Below are 25,704 nucleotides of genomic sequence, written 5' to 3' on the forward strand. Positions count from 1 at the left end.
AAACACTAGAAAATACACAAGGAGGACACACAGGGGAAAAATACTTTAACTCCTTATCCACAGATGACTCAGGTAGAAGTTCAGCAAAATTTCAGAAATGATACCACAGAAGAGTGCGAGCAAACTGCTTGCAACCAGAGCTTCAATGAACTGAATAATCAGCAGCTGGATGGAAGGAGGGCTCCGCTGTGTCCCAAAGGGGTAGACATGAAAAACCAGCAGGGAAGCTACCTAATACAATGAATACTAACAGCAGGAACAATAGAAAGTCAGGAAGCATTTTGGTGAAGCCAAACGCTGTGACCTTCTATTGCCAGAAACCACACAACTGTCTGTCACCTTTGATACATCTGTGACAGTGGGTTTGCCTCACTGTGGTATCCTCTCTGGTCTGTCCGACAGGACCCTAACCCCCTCACACATCAACAGTGTTTGGGGCTTCCAGGTGGATTGTTCCTTCCCAACATACTCCTGCCCGCTCAACACCCCCCCCACCCCAACCCCTGAGCCGGACCATGCGTGCAGGGAGGGAGGGTGAACTAGATTTTTAACACCCTCCCGACATACAGCGCTCGGGATGTCTGATCACCGTCTTCAATCTTCATTCTGGGGCCTTCAGGACAGGTATTTCCCCCCTTATACCTAACTCCCGGCTCATAGTGGGATGCCTAGTGTTATAAAAAATTAAGTAGAAAATATATATTTTTATGTGTAATACAGGGAGAAAGTAGGGTTTTCTAAAAAATGAGAATTTTGTTACTTACCGTAAATTCTTTTTCTTATAGTTCCGTATTGGGAGACCCAGACCATGGGTGTTTAGCTTCTGCCTCCGGAGGACACACAAAGTACTACACTTAAAAGTGTAGCTCCTCCCTCTGAGCTTATACACCCCCTGGTAGCCAGTCCTAGCTAGTTTAGTGCAAAAGCTGAAGGAGAATAGCCACCCACAAGTAGAACCGAGTAAGAACCGGAACAACCGGAGACTCTGTCCACGACAACAGCCGGTGATAACACACGGAACAAGAAAATTGCCAACAGGCAACAGGGAGGGAGCTGGGTCTCCCAATACGGAACTATAAGAAAAAGAATTTACGGTAAGTAACAAAATTCTCTTTTTCTATATCGTTCCTTTGGGAGACCTAGACCATGGGACGTTCCAAAGCTGTCCCTGGGTGGGAATAAACAGAAAAAACTAAGAAATAGGCGGAGCCTAACTTCACAAGTGGGCGACAGCCGCCTGAAGGATGCGTCTGCCCAAGCTCGCATCTGCCGAAGCATGAGCATGCACTTGGTAGTGCTTCGAAAAGGTATGCAGGCTAGTCCCAGTGGCAGCCTGACAGACTTGTTGAGCCGTAGCCTGGTGCCTAAAAGCCCAAGAGGCACCGACAGCTCTGGTCGAGTGTGCTATGATCCCCGGCGGGGGAGGCACCTGAGTACTCTGGTAGATGTTCGAAATGGTCGATCTAATCCAACGGGCCAAGGTCAGCTTAGAAGCAGAGAGACCCTTGCGCCGCCCTGTGGTTAGCACAAAAAGAGAGGTGCACCGCCTAAGCGCAGCGGTGCGAGACACATAGATCCGGAGAGCACGCACCAGATCTAGAGTATGCATCTCAAAGCGATGAACAGGGGCCGGACAGAAGGAAGGCAAGGAAATATCCTGGTTAAGGTGGAAGGGAGAGACCACCTTAGGAAGAAAGTCCGGGGTCGGACGGAGAACTACCTTGTCTTGGTGAAAAACCAAAAAAGGTGACTCCGAGGAGAGCGCAGCCAAATCAGAGACTCTCCTGAGAGAAGTTATGGCAACTAGAAAGGCCACCTTTTGAGAAAGACGATACAAAGAAACCTCCCTAAGGGGCTCGAAAGAGGTTTCTGCAATACCGTGAGGACCAAGTTAAGGTCCCAGGGATCCAAGGGCCGCAGAATGATGTGAGACGCACCTTGCATGAAGGTGCGGACCTGAGCCAGCCGGGCGAGAAGCCGCTGGAACAGCACTGATAGAGCTGAGACTTGTCCCTTGAGAGAGTTGAGGGACAGTCCTAGCTGCAGACCGGACTGTAAAAAAGACAGAAGGGTCGGCAACGAGAATGGCCAAGGAGAATGGCCGGAAGAGCGACACCAGGACAGGAAAATTTTCCAAGTCCTGTGATAGATCTTGACGGAGGAAGACATACGGGCCAGAGTCATAGTGGAGATGACTTCAGGAGGAATACCAGAAGCCGTCAAAATCCAGGACTCAAGAGCCACGCCGTCAATTTGAGTGCCGCAGAATTCGGGCGGAAAAACGGACCTTGCGAGAGCAGGTCTGGACGGTCCGGAAGATGCCACGGCATCTCCACGGACATTTGGAGCAGGTCCGGATACCAAGCTCGCCTGGGCCAGTCCGGTGCAATGAGGATGACTCGACGGCCCTCCATTCTGATCTTGCGCAGGACTCTGGGCAAGAGAGCTAGAGGGGGAAACACGTAGGACAGACGAAACTGGGACCAGTCTTGAACCAGAGCGTCCGCGGCGAAGGCCTGAGGATCGTGGGAGCGAGCCACGTAAACCGGAACCTTGTTGTTGTGACGGGATGCCATTAGGTCCACGTCCGGAGTGCCCCACTTGCGGCAGATTGACTGAAACACTGCCGGGTGCAGGGACCACTCGCCACCGTCCACGGATTGACGGCTGAGATAATCTGCCTCCCAGTTTTCTACGCCAGGGATGTGGACTGCGGATATGGTGGACTTGGAGTCCTCCGCCCATTGAAGAATGCGTTGGACCTCCAACATTGCCAGGCGGCTGCGTGTCCCGCCTTGGTGATTGATGTAGGCAACCGCTGTCGCGTTGTCTGACTGGACTCGAATGTGCCTGCCCGCCAACAGGTGGTGAAAGGCTAGGAGAGCTAGAAGCACAGCTCTGGTTTCCAGCACATTGATTGAAATGGCTGACTCGGACGGAGTCCAAGTGCCCTGTGCTCTGTGGTGGAGATGTACCGCTCCCCAGCCAGATAGGCTGGCATCCGTGGTGAGAATCACCCAGGACGGAGTCAGGAAGGAGCGCCCTTGGGACAGGGAGAGGGGTCGAAGCCACCACTGAAGAGAGTTCCTGGTCCGTGGCGACAGAGCCACTAACCTCTGTAAGGAGGAAGGCCGCTTGTCCCAACAGCGGAGAATGTCCAGCTGCAGAGGACGCAGATGGAACTGGGCAAAGGGAACCGCCTCCATGGAGGCCACCATTTGACCCAGCACCTGCATCAGGCGCCTGAGGGAATAACGGCGGGGCCTCAGGAGAGAGCGCACCGCTACCCGGAGAGACTGCTGTTTGATTAAGGGCAACTTCACAAGTGCCGGCAAAGTCTCAAACTGCATCCCTAGGTACGTGAGACTCTGGGTCGGAGTCAGAGTGGATTTGGGAAGATTGACAATCCACCCGAATTTGGCTAGGGTGGCGAGAGTGAGCGAAACACTCCGCTTGACACTGCGATTGGCACATGTAGATAGGCATCTCTGATGTCGATGGACGCCAGGAAATCCCCTTGGGTCATAGAGGCAATGACTGATCGCAGAGACTCCATGCAAAAATGCCGCACCCGGACATGCTTGTTGAGAAGCTTGAGATCCAGGATGGGCCGGAAGGTACCGTCCTTTTTTGGAACTAGGAAGAGATTTGAGTAAAAACCTCTGAACCGTTCCTGAGCGGGAACTGGGACAATCACTCCGTTTGCCTGCAAGGACGCCACGGCCTGCGAGAAGGCGGCGGCCTTGGAGCAGGGGGGAGTTGAGAGAAAAAATCTGTTTGGCGGGCTGAAAGAGAATTCTATCCTGTAGCCGTGAGATATGATGTCTCTCACCCACTGATCGGAGACTTGCTTTAACCAAGCGTCGCCAAAGTGGGAGAGCCTGCCACCGACTAAGGACGTGGCTGGAGCGGGCCGAGAGTCATGAGGAAGCTGCCTTAGTGGCAGAACCTCCTGCGGTCTTCTGCGGACGCGCTTTTGGGCGCCAGTTGGATTTCTGATCCTTGGCTGAGTTAGCGGACGAGGCGGAAGGCTTAGAGGATGACCAGTTGGAGGAACGAAAGGAACGAAACCTCGATTGATTCCTACCCTGGGCGGGTTTCCTGGTCTTGGTTTGTGGCATGGAAGTACTCTTCCCGCCAGTAGCTTCTTTAATGATTTCATCCAGCTGTTCACCAAACAGCCGTGAACCAGCAAAAGGGAGCCCAGCAAGAAACTTCTTGGAAGAAGCATCTGCCTTCCACTCTCGAAGCCACAAAATCCTGCGGATAACAAGAGAATTAGCTGAAGCCACCGCAGTGCGGTGAGCAGCCTCTAGCATGGCAGACATGGCATAAGATGAAAAAGCTGAAGCCTGAGAAGTTAAGGTAACCATCTCAGGCATACATTCCTTGGTGAGGGAATGCATCTCCTCTACAGAAGCAGAGATGGCTTTGAGAGCCCACACTGCTGCAAAAGTCGGGGAAAACGCGGCCCCCGCAGCTCCATACACAGATTTGGTCAGAAGGTCAATCTGACGGTCAGTGGAATCCTTAAGTGAGGTGCCGTCAGCCACCGACACAACGGTCCGGGCTGAGAGCCTAGACACCGGAGGGTCTACCTTTGGGGAGTGAGACCACTCCTTGACCACCTCAGGTGGAAATGGAAACCGGTCATCAGAACCACGCTTTGGAAAGCGTTTGTCAGGGCAGGCCCTGGGTTTGGTCACAGCGGTCTGAAAACTGGAGTGGTTAAAGAACACACTCTTCACTCTCTTAGGCGAGGTAAACTGATGTTTTTCTGCCAGAGAGGGCTGCTCCTCTGACACTGGTGGATTGAGATCCAGCACAGAATTAATAGAAGCAATCAAATCACTAAGATCTGAGTCACCCTCAGAGAAATCGAAGGGATACATAGCCTCCGAGCCCCCAGTGAGGGCATCCTCCTCATCTTGAGAGTCAGCTCTTGAGACAGAGCCGTGGGATGGGGAGGGGAGAAACCCTGCGCCTTCTCTTAGAAGGACAGGGTCTGGGATCAGATGATGAATTCTCCGTGAGCTCCGATGGACGGAGGTCAGAGGATAGGAATCCTCTGTCAAGAGTATTAGAGGCAACCTGTGAGGGGGGCTGATGCATATTCATCAAAGTCCTGGACAAAAGTCCCATGGACTCAGCAAATGACTGGGATATTGACCTAGAAAAGGACTCTACCCAGGCCGGAGGTTCAGTCACAGGTGCAGCAGCAGCAGCCTGAGAGACCACTGGGGGTGAAACTCCAGGCTGTGGCACCGCCAAGTTAGAGCAACTATCACAGTGTGGATAAATGCTCGGCTCAGGCAGCAGGAGCTTACATGCAGCGCATGCAGAATAAAGCTTTGGAGCCTTGCTCCTTGTGTGAGACATGCTGCTGGAGTGGGGGCTTTGCAGAGAATGAACCCCAGGGAGAATATACAGAGGTCCACAACTGGAGACCGGCTGTGGCTTACCAGACCGCTGAGCGCGGTGTTGTGTGCCCTCCAGATCCCGAAGCCCGGTCCCCCAGTCGCAGCACCTCAGCAGAGATGCAGAATGCAGGATGTCCCAGAGCAGAGTGAACTCTGCCTGAGAAACTAGGGGGCGTTCCTATAAAAAAGCGGGAACTGGAGGGCTATAGAGACCTGCAGGGAAGGAGGGACGCCCCAGCAGTGGGGAGTGTCCCTCCCCTGTACATAACGGCCGCCGGGAGGAGCCGAACCTGTCCCTCTGCATGAGTGACATGCGAGGGCAGGAAAATGAAACTAGGCCTCCGGCGAAGCCGGGGCCTAAATTTAAGCGGCGAGGCCGACAAGCAGGCACTATCGGCGCGGTTCTCAGGCAAAAGCTAGAGAACCCGCCGGAAAAGTTAAAACAATCACATACAGCATACTCTCCCCTTACAATAAAGAACCGGGACCCCCAACATAAACGTCTCAGGTACTTAGCTGCTGAGACGCAGGGCCATGTCCCTGGGGATGAGTGCTCCGGTCCAACAGAATCCTCAAGGGGCTGTGGATGGAGACCGGACTCCTGCCAGGCATGGAGACCATGCTGGCTCCCACTTCAAGCCAGAGCCCAGAAGGGATGGTGAAGGAGCGCGGCATGTAAGGCTGCAGCCTTGTAAATCAACCTTAACAACACCGCCGACACAGTGGGGTGAGAAGGGACATGCCGGGAGTCCAGACATGGACCCGCTTTTCTTCAAACTCTTTCCAAAAGTCAAACAAATCAGATGAGAATGCATGTGTGGATGTATGCCTCCTGACACAAAGCGATAAACTGGCTAGGACTGGCTACCAGGGGGTGTATAAGCTCAGAGGGAGGAGCTACACTTTTTAGTGTAGTACTTTGTGTCTCCTCCGGAGGCAGAAGCTAAACACCCATGGTCTGGGTCTCCCAAAGTAACGATAAAGAAAGATTTGTAATCTTTCCCTGCTGTTCCCCGACACTTTCCATTTTTTCCAGGCCCTTTAGCTACCTCCGTGTCTCCTTGGTGCTACCATCAGCTACATTTTAAAATGTATTTCCCGACTTTAAGCAAGGCCACCTGCTTTGGCTAGACCCGCCCACAGCCACCCTACCAATTATACATGAGCGGGATTATTGCGCACCTTTTTGCCGACAGCGCACACTGCCCTCAGCTACTCACCCGCCCCCCTCTTCCAGTCGAGCCGGAACTTGCGCGTGATCCCTGACTCAGCCCCTCTCCCTCCTTGACGCCATTACTATAGACACCGGCACCACGCGACGTTCCACTGAAGAGCACAGCCTCCAGTCCCAGTTCACCGAAGTGAGTCTGCGCGCTGCCTCCAGCAGGACTTCAGAGGCACAGGCACCACTACCTAGGAAAATATTTTTTGCCCCATGCAACACTCTTTCCTTCTGCATATTTTACCTGCTATTGTTTCTCTATAAGAAATCCCCCAGTAGCCTGCCTCGCCCCTCTACCCAATTTTTACTGCTACCGATCATGTAATCTCCCCAGGAGCCCCCTTCTACTCAAAATAAGAGTACACCCTATTATTCCCTCCCTAGATGGATAACTCCATGTTAGTTTGCCTGGGTCAGATTCCTAGATGGTGACTTTAGCCTACACATAGGATATCCCAGGAGCCTTCCAATATGTCCCCCGCTCCTGCACTGCCTCCCTCCTAGCTCAGAAGCTCTTGCATCTGGTCATTACAGTTCAAAAGTGACCTTTCACTTGACAATCTACATAATAACACACTGAGCTATTAGGGAATGTGCGAACAGGTTGTAATTTGTAGTATACAGTAAGAAAAAGATTTTTCAAACACCAGAAGTAAAACAGTAACAATGCAGTGACATGACAAAAATCTGCAGAACTAAATCATATGCTAAATAGTTGCAAGTCAAATTTATGTATGAGATAGCCAAGATGATTGTCTATAAAATGATGGTAGTCTCACACTCAAAGCTGCAGTTGATGGTGAGATATAGAGCCTGAAAAGCGTGACTGTAACAAGGTTCAAACATACATCCAAAACTGCAATTTCCCCTGTGCTCAGTGTTTATATTGTATACCCACCTGACGATGGCTCCAGTCCGGAGCCCAAAACTGGGTCGCATTTGAAGAATTTGGCAATAAAAGAATTACTTTTTAAAGTAACCCTTCCTAGTATTCCTTTACGCAATGGACAAGCGCACATCAGCATCCTCATTTACCATCTTTTTCATTCATGACTATAAGGACCCTGTATATGCATATATCCAGCTTTCATTTTTTTCCTTCCTCTTCACACAGTGCAGATACTCTGGAATGTAAAACTAGGACTGGATTTCAATGAATAAAGTTCACAAAAGTAATGTACCTTCTGACTGAAGTCTGTATGTTTCTTCCTCAGTTTCCGATTTTCAGTAGAAAGTTGCTCTGCTGCACTTTGTAGTTTCTCAATATAACTCTGAAGTTCTCTAGGATTGTCCCAGGTGATTTGTGTTTTTTGGCCAGATTCCCCAGAGCTCATCCTAGAACTCTGACATAGGGAGAAAAATATTAGTATAAAAAAATAATAAATAAATGTGAAAAGCACCCACACAAATATTAGAATGTTGGCCATACATATTAACCCCTTCACGACCATGGACGGATCTTTCCGTCATGGATCGTGTCCCGGTAAGCCCCGCCCCCTGCCGCGGGCAGGTGGCGTGGATCGGCACACATATCAGCTGTTTTCAACAGCTGACATGTGTGCCTACATGTTCCGAGTGGAATCGCATTCCACCCGGAACATTAACCCCTTAGATCTCGCTGCCAAAGTCTGGCAGCGAGATCTATATGCGCGCGGCCATGTTTTCTTCTTACCGCCGCCCCCTCCGGACGTCACGTGAGTGATCACGTGACGTTCGGTGGTTGCCATCGTAGCATAGGGTCATGTGATGACGCCTGCTGCTAAGAAGTTTCACTTTCCTTTTTCCTCGGCACGGAGCAGAAGAAAAAAGAAAGTGACTATTTCTGCTGTTTACAGCGGTATAGCTGTGATCATCAGATAGCGATCAGCGATCGGATTGCTGATCGCGATAGCCCCCTAGGGGGACTAGTAAAATAAAATGAAAAAAGTAAAAAAAAAGTTTTAAAAAATTAGAAAAAAAACAAAAAACCTAAAAGTTCAAATCACCCCCCTTTCCCCCCATTGAAAATTAAAGGGTTAAAAAAAAATAAATATACACATATTTGGTATCGCCGCATTCAGAAATGCCCGATCTATCAAAATATAAAATCAATTAATCTGATTGGTAAACGGCGTAGTGGCAAAAAAATTCCAAACGCCAAAATTACGTTTTTTGGTCGCTGCAAGTTTTATGCAAAATGCAATAACAGGCGATCAAAACGTAGCATCTGCGCAAAAATGCTACCATTAGAAACATCAGCTCGAGACGCAAAAAATAAGCCATCACTGAGCCATAGATCCCAAAAAATGAGAACTCTACGGGTTTCGGAAAATGGCGCAAAACGTACGCCACTTTTATTGGACAAGCTTGTGAATTTTTTTTAACCCCTTAGATACAAGTAAACCTATACATGTTTGGTGTCTACAAACTCGCACCGACCTCAGGCATCATACCTACACATCAGTTTTACCATATAGTGAACACCGTGAATAAAAGATCCCAAAAACTATTGTGCCATCACACTTTTTTTGCAATTTTTCCACACTTGGAATTTTTTTGCTGCTTTCCAGTACACCATATGGTAAAAATTATGGTTTCATTTAAAAGTACAACTTGTCCCGCAAAAAACAAGCCCTCATATGGCAAGATTGACAGAAAAATAAAAAAGTTACGGCTCTCGGAAGAAGGGGAGCAAAAACCAAAAACGCAAAAACTGAAAGTGCCCCGTGGCTGAAGGGGTTAATGTCAGTAGATACCACAAACACCTAAAGTTCAAGGAAACCTGGCTATCCTCTATCCTGCCAGTTGTCAGAAGTGTCTGGAAGGTGCTCAATTCTCTCTGAGAAAAGGAACATTAATGCACATAACACTCAGAGAGAAGACAGGATGATAGCGGTCAGTATACATCTTAATAATTGGTAAATGAAATTCCAAGCTGGGAACAAAACATTTCTGGCATTATGGCAGGAGATGCCCTAAATGTCCCACATGACACAACTCCTTTATGGAGGCCAAGTCACTCGTGATGAGGAATAGTAACTATTTGTGTTTGGATAAAGTTTACCAAATACTGAGTACTATTCCAGTATTTGTCACGACAAGAAAAATACTCTGGTTCCTCAGTGATTTGTATTAGGTTTGTTATTTGTGATGAATACCGGAATAGTGCTTTTGGATTTGTTACGAATAATCCGAACAAGAATAGTTACTATTCGCCCATCACTACCAGTCACCACTCTTAACCTCTTCACGATACATGACGTAGTCGGTACATTATGGATCGTGAGAGGGTAATCCCCTCCGCCTGACGTGGGCAGTCTGCAGCAATCCGCGATCTCAACAGCTGACATGTGTGCCTGCCAGGCACGAGTGGAATCGCGTTCCACCTGCGCCTATTAAACCCTTACATCTCGCTGTCAAAATCTGACAGCGCAATGTAACAGTGGGACGCCATAAGTATAACTTACCCAGCCCCATCGGAAGTTACGTGACGTGATTACGTGACTTCTGGTGGTTGCCATGGTAGCACAGGGTCATGTGATTACTACTGTAGCTATCATGAGCCACTTTCTCTCACTGCCAGCAGAGGGCAGTGTGTGAGAGTAAAGCAGCTTTTCTCCAGATATCAGTTGTGTAGCTGTGATCTGGACAAATGGAAGAGCGATCAGATTGCTGATCATTATAGTCCCCTATGGGGCCTAGTAAAATTAAAAAAAAAAAGTTTTAAAAAATTAAGAAAAAAATCCTAAACGTTCAAATCACCCCCCATTCAGCCCATTGAAAATTAAAGGGTTAAAAAAAAATATATACACATATTTGGTATCGCAGTGTTCAGAAACGACTGATCTATCAAAATATAAAATCAATCTGATCGGTAAAAGGCAAAAGGCATAGCAGCAAAAAAATTCCAAACGCCAAAATTACTTTTTTTGGTCACCGCAAATTTTGCGCAAAATGCAATAACAGGCGATCAAAACGTAGCATCTGCGCAAAAAAGAGAATTTTGTTACTTACCGTAAATTCTTTTTCTTATAGTTCCGTATTGGGAGACCCAGACCATGGGTGTTTAGCTTCTGCCTCCGGAGGACACACAAAGTACTACACTTAAAAGTGTAGCTCCTCCCTCTGAGCTTATACACCCCCTGGTAGCCAGTCCTAGCCAGTTTAGTGCAAAAGCTGAAGGAGAATAGCCACCCACGAGTAGAACCGAGTAAGAACCGGAGCAACCGGAGACTCTGTCCATGACAACAGCCGGTGATAACACACGGAACAAGAAAATTGCCAACAGGCAACAGGGAGGGAGCTGGGTCTCCCAATACGGAACTATAAGAAAAAGAATTTACGGTAAGTAACAAAATTCTCTTTTTCTTTATCGTTCCTTTGGGAGACCCAGACCATGGGACGTTCCAAAGCTGTCCCTGGGTGGGAATAAACAGAAAAAACTAAGAAGTAGGCGGAGCCTAACTTCACAAGTGGGCGACAGCCGCCTGAAGGATGCGTCTGCCCAAGCTCGCATCTGCCGAAGCATGAGCATGCACTTGGTAGTGCTTCGAAAAGGTATGCAGGCTAGTCCAAGTGGCAGCCTGACAGACTTGTTGAGCCGTAGCCTGGTGCCTAAAAGCCCAAGACGCACCGACAGCTCTGGTCGAGTGTGCTTTGATCCCCGGCGGGGGAGGCACCTGAGTACTCTGGTAGGCGTCCGAAATGGTCGATCTAATCCAACGGGCCAAGGTCGGCTTAGAAGCAGAGAGACCCTTGCGCCGCCCTGTGGTTAGCACAAAAAGAGAGGTGCACCGCCTAAGCGCAGCGGTGCGAGCCACATAAATCCGGAGAGCACGCACCAGATCTAGAGTATGCAGCGCTTTCTCAAAGCGATGAACAGGGGCCGGACAGAAGGAAGGCAAGGAAATATCCTGGTTAAGGTGGAAGGGAGAGACCACCTTAGGAAGAAAGTCCGGGGTCGGACGGAGAACTACCTTGTCTTGGTGAAAAAACAAAAAAAGGTGACTCCGAGGAGAGCGCAGCCAAATCAGAGACTCTCCTGAGAGAAGTTATGGCAACTAGAAAGGCCACCTTTTGAGAAAGACAATACAAAGAAACCTCCCTAAGAGGCTCAAAAGGGGGTTTCTGCAATACCGTGAGGACCAAGTTAAGGTCCCAGGGATCCAAGGGCCACCAATAAGGCGGAATGATGTGAGACGCACCTTGCATGAAGGTGCGGATCTGAGCCAGCCGGGCGAGACGCCGCTGGAACAGCACTGATAGAGCTGAGACTTTTCCCTTGAGAGAGTTGAGGGACAGTCCTAGCTGCAGACCGGACTGTAAAAAAGACAGAAGGGTCGGCAAGGAGAAAGGCCAAGGAGAATGGCCGGAAGAGCGACACCAGGACAGGAAAATTTTCCAAGTCCTGTGATAGATCTTGACGGAGGAAGACTTACGGGCCCGAGTCATAGTGGAGATGACTTCAGGAGGAATACCAGAAGCCGTCAAAATCCAGGACTCAAGAGCCACGCCGTCAATTTGAGCGCCGCAGAATTCGGGCGGAAAAACGGACCTTGCGAGAGCAGGTCTGGACGGTCCGGAAGATGCCACGGCATCTCCACGGACAGTTGGAGCAGGTCTGGATATCAAGCTCGCCTGGGCCAGTCCGGTGCAATGGAGGATGACTAGACGGCCCTCCATTCTGATCTTGCGCAGGACTCTGGGCAAGAGAGCTAGAGGGGGAAACACGTAGGACAGACGAAACTGGGACCAGTCTTGAACCAGAGCGTCCGCGGCGAAGGCCTGAGGATCGTGGGAGCGAGCCACGTAAACCGGAACCTTGTTGTTGTGACGGGATGCCATTAGGTCCACGTCCGGAGTGCCCCACTTGCGGCAGATTGACTGAAACACTGTCGGGTGCAGGGACCACTCGCCACCGTCCACGGATTGACGGCTGAGATAATCTGCCTCCCAGTTTTCTATGCCAGGGATGTGGACTGCGGATATGGTGGACTTGGAGTCCTCCGCCCATTGAAGAATGCGTTGGACCTCCAACATTGCCAGGCGGCTGCGTGTCTCGCCTTGGTAATTGATGTAGGCAACCGCTGTCGCGTTGTCTGACTGGACTCGAATGTGCCTGCCCGCCAACAGGTGGTGAAAAGCTAGGAGAGCTATAAGCACGGCTCTGGTTTCCAGCACATTGATTGAAAGGGCTGACTCGGACGGAGTCCAAGTGCCCTGTGCTCTGTGGTGGAGATGTACCGCTCCCCAGCCAGATAGGCTGGCATCCGTGGTGAGAATCACCCAGGACGGAGCCAGGAAGGAGCGCCCTTGGGACAGGGAGAGGGGTCGAAGCCACCACTGAAGAGAGCTCCTGGTCCGTGGCGACAGAGCCACTAACCTCTGTAAGGAGGAAGGCCGCTTGTCCCAACAGCGGAGAATGTCCAGCTGCAGAGGACGCAGATGGAACTGGGCAAAGGGAACCGCCTCCATGGAAGCCACCATTTGACCCAGCACCTGCATCAGGCGCCTGAGGGAATAACGGCGGGGCCTCAGGAGAGAGCGCACCGCTAGCCGGAGAGACTGCTGTTTGATTAAGGGCAACTTCACAAGTGCCGGCAAAGTCTCGAACTGCATCCCTAGGTACGTGAGACTCTGGGTCGGAGTCAGAGTGGATTTAGGAAGATTGACAATCCACCCGAATTGGGCTAGGGTGCCGAGAGTGAGCGAAACACTCCGCTAACAGTCTGCGCTGGATGGACCCTTGACCAGAAGGTCGTCCAGATAGGGAAGCACTGCTAACCCCTGGAGGTGCAGGACCGCAATCACTGCCGCCATGACCTTGGTGAATACCCGAGGGGCCGTGGCTAACCCGAAGGGGAGAGCCACGAATTGGAAATGATCCTCTCCTATCGCAAAACGTAACCATCGCTGATGTGACAGATGTGACACTGCGATTGGCACATGTAGATAGGCATCTCTGATGTCGATGGACGCCAGGAACTCCCCTTGGGTCATAGAGGCAATGACTGATCGCAGAGACTCCATGCGAAAATGCCGCACCCGGACAGGCTTGTTGAGAAGCTTGAGATCCAGGATGGGCCGGAAGGTACCGTCCTTTTTTGGAACTAGGAAGAGATTTGAGTAAAAACCTCTGAACCGTTCCTGAGCGGGAACTGGGACAATCACTCCGTTTGCCTGCAAGGACGCCACGGCCTGCGAGAAGGCGGCGGCCTTGGAGCAGGGGGGAGTTGAGAGAAAAATCTGTTTGGAGGGCTGGAAGAGAATTCTATCCTGTAGCCGTGAGATATGATGTCTCTCACCCACTGATCGGAGACTTGCATTAACCAAGCGTCGCCAAAGTGGGAGAGCCTGCCACCGACTAAGGACGTGGCTGGAGCGGGCCGAGAGTCATGAGGAAGCTGCCTTAGTGGCAGAACCTCCTGCGGTCTTCTGCGGACGCGCTTTTGGGCGCCAGTTGGATTTCTGATCCTTGGCTGAGTTAGCGGACGAGGCGGAAGGCTTAGAGGATGACCAGTTGGAGGAACCAAAGGAACGAAACCTCGATTGATTCCTACCCTGGGCGGGTTTCCTGGTCTTGGTTTGTGGCATGGAAGTACTCTTCCCGCCAGTAGCTTCTTTAATGATTTCATCCAGCTGTTCTCCGAACAGCCGGGACCCAGCAAAAGGGAGCCCAGCCAGAAACTTCCACTCTCGAAGCCACAAAATCCTGCGGATAACAAGAGAATTAGCTGAAGCCACCGCAGTGCGGTGAGCAGCCTCTAGCATGGCAGACATGGCATAAGATGAAAAAGCTGAAGCCTGAGCAGTTAAGGCAACCATCTCAGGCATAGATTCCTTGGTGAGGGAATGCATCTCCTCTAGAGAAGCAGAGATGGCTTTGAGAGCCCACACTGCTGCAAAAGTCGGGGAAAACGCGGCCCCCGCAGCTTCATACACAGATTTGGCCAGAAGGTCAATCTGACGGTCAGTGGAATCCTTAAGTGAGGTGCGGTCAGCCACCGACACAACGGTCCGGGCTGAGAGCCTAGACACCGGAGGGTCTACCTTTGGGGAGTGAGACCGGTCATCAGAACCACGCTTTGGAAAGCGTTTGTCAGGGCAGGCCCTGGGTTTGGTCACAGCGGTCTGAAAACTGGAGTGGTTAAAGAACACACTCTTCACTCTCTTAGTTGAGGTAAACTGATGTTTTTCTGCCAAAGAGAGTTGCTCCTCTGACACTGGCGGATTGAGATCCAGCACAGAATTAATAGAAGCAATCAAATCACTAAGATCTGAGTCACCCTCATAGAAATCAATGGGATACATAGCCTCCGAGCCCCCAGTGAGGGCATCCTCCTCATCTTGAGAGTCAGCTCTTGAGACAGAGCCGTGGGATGGGGAGGGGGAGGAAACCCTGCGCCTTCTCTTAGAAGGACGGGGTCTGGGATCAGATGATGAATCCTCCGTGAGCTCCGATGGACGGAGGTCAGAGGATAGGAGTCCTCTGTCAAGAGTATTAGAGGCACCCTGTGAGGGAGGCTGATGCATATTCATCAAAGTCCTGGACAAAAGTCCCATGGACTCAGCAAATGACTGGGATATGGACCTAAAAAAGGACTCCAGGCCGGGGGTTCAATCACAGGTGCAGCAGCAGCCTGAGAGACCACTGGGGGTGAGACTCCAGGCTGTGGCACCGCCAAGTTAGAGCAACCATCACAGTGTGGATAAATGCTCGGCTCAGGCAGCAGGAGCTTACATGCAGTGCATGCAGAATAAAGCTTTGGAGCCTTGCTCCTTGTGTGAGACATGCTGCTGGAGTGGGGGCTTTGCAGAGAATGAACCCCAGGGAGAATATACAGAGGTCCACAACCGGAGACCGGCTGTGGCTTACCAGACCGCTGAGCGCGGTGTTGTGTGCCCTCCAGATCCCGAAGCCCGGTCCCTCAGTGCGCAGCACCTCAGCAGAGATGCAGAATGCAGGATGTCCCAGAGCAGAGTGAACTCTGCCTGAGAAATGGCCGCCGGAGCGAAGAGAGGGGGCGGGACTAGGGGCGATCCTATAAAAGAGCGGGAACTGGAGGGCTATAGAGACCTGTAGGGAAGGAGGGACGCCCCAGCAGTGGGGAGTGTCCCTCCCCTGTGTAGAACGGCCGCCGGGAGGAGCCGAACCTGTCCCTCTGCATGAGTGACATGTGAGGGTAGGAAAACGAAACTAGGCCTCCGGCGAAGCCGGGGCCTAAATTTAAGCGGCGAGGCCGACAAGCAGGCACCATCGGCGCGGTTCTCGGGCAAAAGCTGGAGAACCCGCCGGAAAAGTTAAAAACAATCACATACAGCATACTCTCCCCTTACAATAAAGAACCGGGACCCCCAACATAAACGTCTCAGGTACTTAGCTGCTGAGACGCAGGGCCATGTCCCTGGGGATGAGTGCTCCGGTCCAACAGAATCCTCAAGGGGCTGTGGATGGAGACCAGACTCCTGCCAGGCATGGAGACCGTGCTGGCTCCCACTTCAAGCCAGAGCCCAGAAGGGATGGTGAAGGAGCGCGGAATGTAAGGCTTCAGCCTTTTAAATCAACCTTAACAACACCGCCGACACAGTGGGGTGAGAAGGGACATGCCGGGAGTCCAGACATGGACCCGCTTTTCTTCAAACTCTTTCCAAAAGTCAAACAAATCAGATGAGAATGCATGTGTGTATGTATGCCTCCTGACACAAAGCGGTAAACTGGCTAGGACTGGCTACCAGGGGGTGTATAAGCTCAGAGGGAGGAGCTACACTTTTAAGTGTAGTACTTTGTGTGTCCTCCGGAGGCAGAAGCTAAACACCCATGGTCTGGGTCTCCCAAAGGAACGATAAAGAAAATGGTACCATTAAAAATGTCAGCTCGAGAAGTAAAAAATAAGTCATCACTGAGCTATAGATCCCAAAAAATGAGAATGCAACGGAATATGGTGTAAAAACTGCGCTACTTTTTTTGGACAAACTTGTGATTTTTTTTGTAACCCCTTAGATAACAGTAAACCTATACATGTTTGGTGTCTACAAACTCATACCGACCTGAGGCATCACACCCACACATCAGTTTTACCATATAGTGAACGTGGTGAATAAAATATACCAAACACTATTGTGTGATCGCACTTTTTTCTGCAGTTTTTTCGCACTTGAAATTTTTTGTGCGGTTTTCCAGTACACTATATGGTAAAACTTATGGTTTCATTTAAAAGTACAACTCGTCCCGCAAAAAAAGAAGCCCTCATATGGCAAGATTGACAGAAAAATAAAAAAGTTACGGCTCTCAGAAGAATGGGAGCAAAATAAACAAAATGGAAAATCGCCCAGGACTGAAGGGGTTAAAAAGTATATGTCTGATGATGTTTTTTCATTAGCACATGGGTTCCAAAGTCCCGGCATCCTGCTCTCCTGAGAGCTGACAGTTCAGGCCATGGCATTGAGATGTCTGGAGCCAGCAAACCAGGCACTTAAAGAGCAGTGCAAAAAAGCCTAGGAAACCAACCACAGCTGATCCACTGAAGAGGTGGTCGGTAACAAATCCTTCCATTCTTGAGAACGGAGGGGATTTTTAACAAGAGGTAAATTGCAAAGTTGCTTGTTGTTACATGCAGTTTGCAATTTTACACACCTGCAATACTGTGTGACAGATCCAACACAGTATTGCAGACGTGTACGGAGCCTTAAGGGTGCTTTACACAATACGACATCGCTAACGATATATCGTCTGGGTCACGTCGTTAGTGACGCACATCCGGCGCCGTTAGCGACATCGCAGCATGTGACACCAAGTAGCGACGTGCAACAATTGCAAAAACATCTAAAATCGTTGATCGTTGTCACGTCGCTCCTTTTCCTAAATTTGTTGGTGGTGCATGCCGCTGGTTGTTCGTCGTTCCTGCGGCGTCACACATCGCTATGTGTAACACCGCAGGACCGACGAACATCTCCTTACCTGCGTCCACCGGGAAAGAGGAAGGAAGAAGGTGGGCGGCATGTTACGTCCCGGTCATCTCCGCCCCTCCTCTGCTATTGGGCGGTCGCTTTGACGCCGAACGCACCTCCCCCTTGAAGGAGGGATTGTTCGGCGGTCACAGCGATGTCGCTGCAAAGGTATGTGCGTGTGACGCTGCCGAAACGATAATGTTCGCTACGGCAGCGATCACAAAATGTCGCATGAACGACTGGGGCAGGTGCTAACGCGCATGACATCGCTAGCTGTCGCTAGCGATGTCGCAGCGTGTAAAGCACCCTTTAGTAGACAAGATATAATGATTCAAGATTGTTATGATATGAAGAAGAATTTACTGAAGCAGACTTATGAAAGCTGACATGGTCTCTTTAAATGGACATTTAGCCATTAGCTACTTATGGTATAACCTTGGGATATGACATATAAGGCTGGAGTCACACTTGCGTATGAAAAATCGGTCCGAGTCTCATGCTGGAGAGTAGGACAATTTTTTCTCAATTGTCATCCATGTTCTGTCAGTGTGCAATCCGTTGTTTTTTTTATCAGCAGCTATTAGTCATTACAGGATCATTTACAGGACCATTTACAGTGTTCTCTGCTACATGACAGAATTGTGTCCATAAAAGTGGATGTCACTAGGATGGTCCGTGTGCTGTCCGTGTAACATCAGTTTGTTTGTTTTTTTTTTCTTGCACCCTTAGACTTGCATTGGCTAGTCTCACGCGAGATACCCCTGCAATCGCAGCATGCTGCGATTTTTTTCCTCAGTCCGAACAGAGCTGAAAAAAAAAGAGCAGATCGGAGCTGCCTCATTGATTAACATTGGTTCGAAGACAATGCGGGATTTTCTCACATTGCACTCATGCAAGTCATATGCAAGTGTGATCCAGCCTAAATCAAATAAATGAGGTGAGCAGATTGCTCGTCTGTTTGTGTTACTGACTGAAGTGAATGGAGAGATCCATACACATGCACAGTCTCGAAATTCCTTCTAGGCCCGGAGGCAGTAGAAATTGGAAGCTTTGCCAGGACGGTCATGGGACCTCTGCTCTCCTTGTAGGCAGGGGTCCCAGGAGATAAAGAAGGTGTGCCGTAAATGGCCAAGAGGGAAGTAACCCTTTATGAGAAAAAAAAAAATACAAGACACTCACCTTAATAATCTGCTCAAATGCTAATGCGGACTTTAGCATCATTGGCCTCTGACTCTGAATCATCTGCTGGTCTATTGTGTTGTAGAAATGGGCAACCTAAAAACAAAGAAAAAGTGGTAAAGTCATCAACGTTGTGACCACTCGGCGTGTTCTCTGTCCTGACACCGCTCCTTTTCTTTTACTTAGGTTTCGCAGAGGAGCACAGCGGGCTGGAAAACCATTATGGTATTTTCTCATAAGGCAAGTGTTATTAAAATCCTATCATTTTACCAAATCAGAAAACAGTGGTACTTAACCTGATTCAATGGCAGCAATCTAAAGAGTGATTATTTTAACGTTAAAGTGAAATTATTTTTTTTAGTAATGTATAAAACAGAAGGGAAGAAACGATAAATCCAGCCTCATAGCCGACCTGCTTGAGAATCATGGCCTGCTTGTAGAAGGTCTGGGCCGTTTTGGAGGCTTGCTGGATTTTAGCTGGAATTACTAATCCAAGTGCAGACAGCTGGCGGACCTCACGCAGCAAAGCGACCAACCGGTCAGAATAGTGGATCCGCAGTGCTCCATTAGAGTGGTCCAACTCCATCACCTGACTGTTCGGTTCTATGCTAAAAGAAAACAAAAGGATTAGGGATCGTATTTCCAGAAGGTGAACAATACGATATATAAAACAGGGGAAACTTCATACAGCTGCCCACATGCTAATATTAACCCTTAAAGACTGACAATATTCCATTTTCGTGCTTTACTTTCCCTCTCCCCTTCTTCAAACAGCCGTAACTTCTTTGATTTTTTTCTGTCTACATAGCCGAACAAGGGCTTGTTTTTTTGTGGGGCGAGTTGTGGTTTTAAATGAAATAATTCATTTTACCATATAATGTACTGAAAGCAGGAAACAAATTCCATGTGGGGTGAAAAAGTGAGAAAAAGCGAGAAAAAGCAATTCCACTGTAGTTTTTTGGGTTTAATTTTGCCTCTTTCTTCTAGCAGAAAGATTGACAACATCAGAGCAAGTTTTGGTCCACGATCCCCACAGCCCCTCCTCGCAACTACTCAGCCCTCTTCCTCCAAATCCAGTTTCTCCACCATGACAGAAGATCATCTTTCCACTCTACCCTCAAGATCACATCTCACCACCTGGCCGCTTGATCCACTCCCATCCCACCTCATCCCCAATCTCACCACAGTCTTCATCCCAACCCTATCCCATCTCTTCAACCTATCACTAACAACTGGTGTATTCCCTTCATGCTTTAAACATGCCTCCATCACACCCATCCTCAAAAACCCCTCCCTTAACCCTTCCTCTGTGTCTAGCTATCGTCCCATATCCCTTCTCCCCTATGACTCAAAACTACTGGAACAACATGTCCATCTTGAATTGTCCTCATACCTCTCTCCCTGCTCCCTCTTTGACTGTCTACAATCTGGCGTCCTACCGCATCATTCCACTGAAACTGCCCTAACTAAAGTCACTAATGACCTACTAACCGCCAAAGCCAAGTGACACTACTCTGTCCTCCTCCTCCTGGACCTGTCCTCTGCCTTTGACACAGTAGACCACCCCCTTCTACTACAAATCCTTTCATCTCTGGGCATCACAGACTTGGCCCTATCCTGGATCTCCTCATACTTAACCGTCCAAATTCTCACACCACTTCCTCATCTCGCCCCCTATCTGTCGGGGTCCCCCAAGGTGCAGTTCTTGGACCCTGCTGTTCTCAATCTACACCTTTGGCCTGGGATAACTCAGAGTCCCACGGCTTTCAGTATCACCTCTACGCTAATAATACGCAGATCCTTTCTGGACCTGACATTGCCTCCCTACTAACCAGAATCCCACAATGTCTGTCTGCTATTTCATCCTTTTTCTCTGCTCAATTCCTAAAACTGAGCATGGACAAAACAGAATTCATTATCTTTCCTCCTCCTCACTCAAACCCCCCCCCCCTTCCACCTGACACATCCAAATGTCAATGGCTGCTCACTTTCCCCAGTGTCACAAGCTCGCTGCTTGGGAGTAACTCTAGACTCTGCTCTCTCTTTCAAGCCACACATCCAAGCTCTCTCCACCTCCAACTCAAATACATTTCCCGGATCCCTGCATTACTTTCCCAAGAAGCTGCAAAAACCCTAGTGCATGCCCTTATTATCTCCCGCCTAGATTATTGCAACCTCCTGCTCTGTGATCTCCCTTCTAACAGTCTCTCACCCCTACAATCTATTTTAAACTATGTTGCCCGAATAATCCACCTCTCCCCCCCGCTACTCCCCGACCTCTCCTCTCTACCAGTCCCTTCACTGGCTTCCCATTGCCCAATGACTCCAGTTCCCAACCCTAACCATGACCTACAAAGCCATCCACAACCTGTCTCCTCCATACATCTGTGACCTAGTCTCCCGGTACCTACCTGCACGAAACCTTCGATCCTCACAAGATCTCCCTCTCTACAACCCTCTCATCTCCTCTTCCCACCATCGCATCCAAGATTTCTCGCGTGCCTCCCCCATACTCTGGAATGCTCTGCCACAACACATCAGACTCTCGCCTACCTGGACAAGCTTCAAAAGGAACCTGAAGACCCACCTCTTCCGACAAGCCTACAACCTGCCGTAACCCTCAGTCTGATACAGCGCCACACGATCAGCTCTACCCTCACCTACTGTATCCTCACCCATTACTTGTAGACTGTGAGCCCTCGCAGGCAGGGTCCTCTGTCCTCCTGTACCTGTCTGTGCTTTGTATTGTTTATGATGATTGTATTTGTCCCTATTTTGTATACCCCTTTCACATGTAAAACGTCATGGAATAAATGGCGCTATAATAAATCATAATAATAATAATAGTGTTCATTGTAAAACGACCTAGTAAAGAGATTCTTCATTTCAGGGTTATCATGGTAAAAATCATTTTTATTTTATTATTACTTTAATGTCTAAAAAAAAACGAAAATTTTTCTTTTGCCTTTTTCTGTAACCTTTTTAATTTTTCCATCAATGGAGCAATGTAAGGGCTCGTTTATTGTGTCTGGTGCTGATGGTTTTTTTTCCGTAACAACAATGGTTCAGTACTTCTCACTGCATTGTTTTGTGGGGGCACAGCAAAGAAAAAAAACAGCAATTCTAACATTTTGATTTTTTCTGTTTACAGGTTAATTATAATCATAGATCAGACTGTTACAGATGTAACAATACCAAATATCACCAAGTACAATACAGCCGGCACCTGCCATGCATGCTGGCTCAACTCCTTGAAGATTCCTGGTTATAGATGAGTCACTACTTCAATTCCCCCACTTAGATTATTTAGTGCTGATGCATCACACACAAATCATATTACAAAAATATTTCAAACACAGGTTGTACTGTAACAAAACAGCTAAAAAGCCAACGGGGGTGAATACTTTCGCAAGGCACTGTAGAAGTTGAAATTTTTGCCCATTCTTCTTTGTAACATAGCTCTTGTTCAGTTAGACTGGATGGAGACGTCTGTGAACAGCAAGTTTCAAGTCTTGTCAAAGATTCTCGATGAGATTTAGCTCTGGACTGTGACTGGGCCGTTTACACACATGAATATAACTTTGACATTATTCCATTGTAGCTCTGGCTGGATGTTTAGGGTCATTGTCCTGCTGGAAGCTTCATCCATCTTCCTATCAATTCTCAACAGCTTCCCTGTCCTTGCTAAAGAAAAGCCTCCCTACAGCTGGATGCTGCCACCGCCATGTGTGACGGAGGGGGTGGTGTTTTCAGGGTGATGTGCAGTGTTAGTTTTCCTCTGCACATAGTGTCTTGTATTTAGTCCATAAAGTTATACTTTGATCTCATCTGACTAGAGCACCTCCTTCCACATGCTCACTGTGTCCCCTTCATGGCTTTCGCAAACAAGACTTCTTATGGCTTGCTTTAAAAAATGGCTTTCTTCTTGCCATTCTTCCATAAACATCATGTTTGTAGAGTATACGACTAAATAGTCGTCCCATGGACAGAGTCCCCCCCCCCTAAGCTATGGATCTCTGTAGATCCTCCAGTGACGATGGGCCTCTTGGCTGCTTATCTAATTAGTGCTCACCTTGCTTGGGATCAAATTTAGGTGGACATCCATGTCTTGGTAGGTTTGCAGTTGTGCCATAATCCTTCCATTTTGAATGCTGAATTGAAAAGTGCCCTGTGATGTTTTTTATAACTTAACCCTGCTTTACTGTTCTTCACAACTTTATCCCTGACCTGTCTGATGTGTTCCTTGATTTTCATGATGACGTTTGATCCCTAATGATCTCAAACAACCTCTGAGGCCTTCACAGAACAGCTGTAGTTATATTGAGAAAACATTACACACAGGTAGACTCCCTTTACTACTTATGTGACTTCTGGAGGCAATTAGTCACTCAGGATTTTAGTCAGACTACAGGGGGCTAAAAACAAATGCACATCACAATTTTCATATTTATATTTTCAAAATATTTAGAAAATCCTGTATAATTTTGTTTACATTTCACAAATACTATTGTTTGTTAGTAAATCACAAAATCCCAAAATAATACATTCAAGTATGTGGGTATAACGTGGAAAAGTTCAGGGGTATGAATACTTTTTCAAGGCACTGTAAATACACCACATGGACAAAATTATTGGGAAGAATTTTAAAAACTGCAGCAAGTTACGGGGTCACAGAGGGCCAAAGAGCAGAGGGTAGAAAAGTCACCAAAGCTCTGCTGACTCCATAACTGCAGAGTCCAGACCTCTTCTGGTAGCATCATCACAAAATCTAGCCAATAAGAGCCCAGTCTTATCCACCAATCATGAAGACCCCAATGGTCTGAATGGAGAGCTCAGGGGGTATAAGAAGGAGGACTGTCCATTGCCCGGGTAGACTCTTGCTACATGATGCCAATCTAGGACCTGCGGATCTAATTGGCAAGCTATAACTGAACCTGGATTATAATACTATATGGACTTCAGCATCGAATGCAAGGATTCGGCTGAGATATCAAAGACTACCTAAGGAAGGAATCCAGCTTGGGACAATCCAGTCGCCTGACTACAGGTTTTGCAGCCCTCAGCCAGCTTCCTAAATCTGACGTTATTCCATTCTCGGTGGGTGCCCACCGAAAGCGGGGGTGCTGCTGGTTTGGAGTAAGTAGCCCTGGAAGCTCTGAGGCACAGACATTCTAACCCCTGGTGAGCCAGCGGAAGGGGAGAAACTGTTGCCGGTTACATTCTGTGGTTTTGCTGGTTATGTGCCGTATGCTGTTAATTGTTTGGGGATCCAATAAAGTCTTAATATTGTGATTCCCTCACCCTGTGTTGTCTGAGTAGTGTTCCGCCCACGGTTAAGGAGGCCGGGTGTTCAGTTGGGATGAGCCCTGGGCCATGCTGTCTTACTAAAGGCGGCCTGGCCAGCGGACGAGAGCACCCACTGACCTCCGTGTCTCCACACCCATCACCCTACAGATCTTGGAGAAATGTCCCAGAGCATAGGTTGAGAATAGGACACAGAGGTTAACCTAATTCTGCCAAGGGCCATTTGAATATTTATAACATCATTCTTGGGCTATACACAATTATGAATGTAAAAATTATCCAACTATATTTGGTCAAACATTTAACTAATCCCTAAAGTGACGGCTGGAATTGCTGGTCTTTGGTAATGCATGTGATGTGCAGTGGTATTGACTATATTGCTATTCACAACTGATTTTCCAGGTTTGTGTTGATCAGTAAACTCTTTCTGATAAGTTTTAAAAAGAACGTCTCGCAACAGTAAGTTGTTCCAAACACAAATTCATATGTCTCTTAAAGAGATTCAACCAGCAAGATTTTGCTATATGAAGTAACGGCAGTGCATACAGACACTAAGATGCTGAATCCAGTCATACCTGTTAGGCTAAGTTCACACTTCCGTTGTTTTGCATCAGTCACAATTCGTCGCCTAGAGGAATTACGGTATCCTGCAAAATATTTTGCAGGAATCCTGTTTTTCCCCCATAGACTTCTATTAGTGACGGATTGCGACTGAAGATGCTGCGTTGCATTTGCTGCTTCGCGGTCAGTCGTTTTTTAACTGGCCGCCGGGCGGGAGCAACGCAGCCTTTAACGTTTTTTAGCAGCGCGATCCGTAGGATTTTGCTGCGCATGCTCTCTCTGGCTCCCTGCCCCCGTAACCAGGATAAACATCGGGTAACCAAGCAATGCGCTTTGGTTAGTTACCAGATATTTACAGTGGTTACGGGTGCAGGGAGCCCGCGCTAAGCGGTGTATGCTGGTAACCAAGATAAATATCGGGTAACCAAGCAAAAAGTGCTTTGCTTTTAGTTACCCGATATTTACCCTGGATACAGTGTGCAAGGAGGCCGACACTTCCCCACTCGGTTCCGCCCCCTCCCGCACTCCGCATGTGTACACACACACACACACACACACACACACACACTCTCACTCTCACACACTTGTCCCCAGCCCTGCAGTCCCCGCGGCACTGACGTTCTCAGCTCCACGGCCCCGCTCAGCTCCGCCCCCTCGTGCTCCGCCCCCTCCCGCACTCCGCATGTACACACGCATGTAGACACACACACACACACACACACACACCTGTCCCCAGCCATGCAGACCGCGGCACTGACGTCCTCAGCTCCGCCCCCAAACTCCGCCCCCGAACTCCGCCCCCCGCACACAACGGAGTCCGACAATGAAATTCTTTTCTTTGTCATCCGTTGTACAACGCATCAGTCACATGCGTCAAGCAACGCATGTGACTGATCCAAAACAATGGAAGTGTGAACTTAGCCTTATACAAACATTTGATGCTTGGTTGATTATATATCTTTAATCAAAGAAAGAAAAGCACTGCACTGGTGCAACATGGGCGGGTCTTTGTGGATCGGGTCCTCGCATTATTCCTCCTCCCCCAACCTGGTTATTGAAAAGCTGTGAAATTCAAGATTCCCCCTCTTTGCC

At 48.7% G+C, this 25,704-nt stretch overlaps 1 protein-coding gene across 3 annotated transcripts in view; it reads right to left on the bottom strand.

Moving 5' to 3' along the window:
• The window catches only part of DYNC2H1 (dynein cytoplasmic 2 heavy chain 1), an 852,364-nt gene that overhangs the window by 722,237 nt on the left and 104,423 nt on the right, over positions 1–25,704 (bottom strand). For all 3 annotated transcript variants that reach the window (XM_075337457.1, XM_075337458.1, XM_075337455.1), the window contains exons 12-14: positions 19,160–19,355; positions 18,748–18,843; positions 7,824–7,985 (exon numbers count right to left, since the gene is read on the bottom strand). In XM_075337457.1, coding sequence (XP_075193572.1) covers positions 7,824–7,985; positions 18,748–18,843; positions 19,160–19,355 — 454 coding nt within the window. The remainder of the gene's footprint in view (positions 1–7,823; positions 7,986–18,747; positions 18,844–19,159; positions 19,356–25,704) is intronic.

The sequence above is a fragment of the Anomaloglossus baeobatrachus genome, chromosome 2 (genome assembly GCF_048569485.1).
Source record: "Anomaloglossus baeobatrachus isolate aAnoBae1 chromosome 2, aAnoBae1.hap1, whole genome shotgun sequence".
NCBI classification, from domain to species: domain Eukaryota; kingdom Metazoa; phylum Chordata; class Amphibia; order Anura; family Aromobatidae; genus Anomaloglossus; species Anomaloglossus baeobatrachus.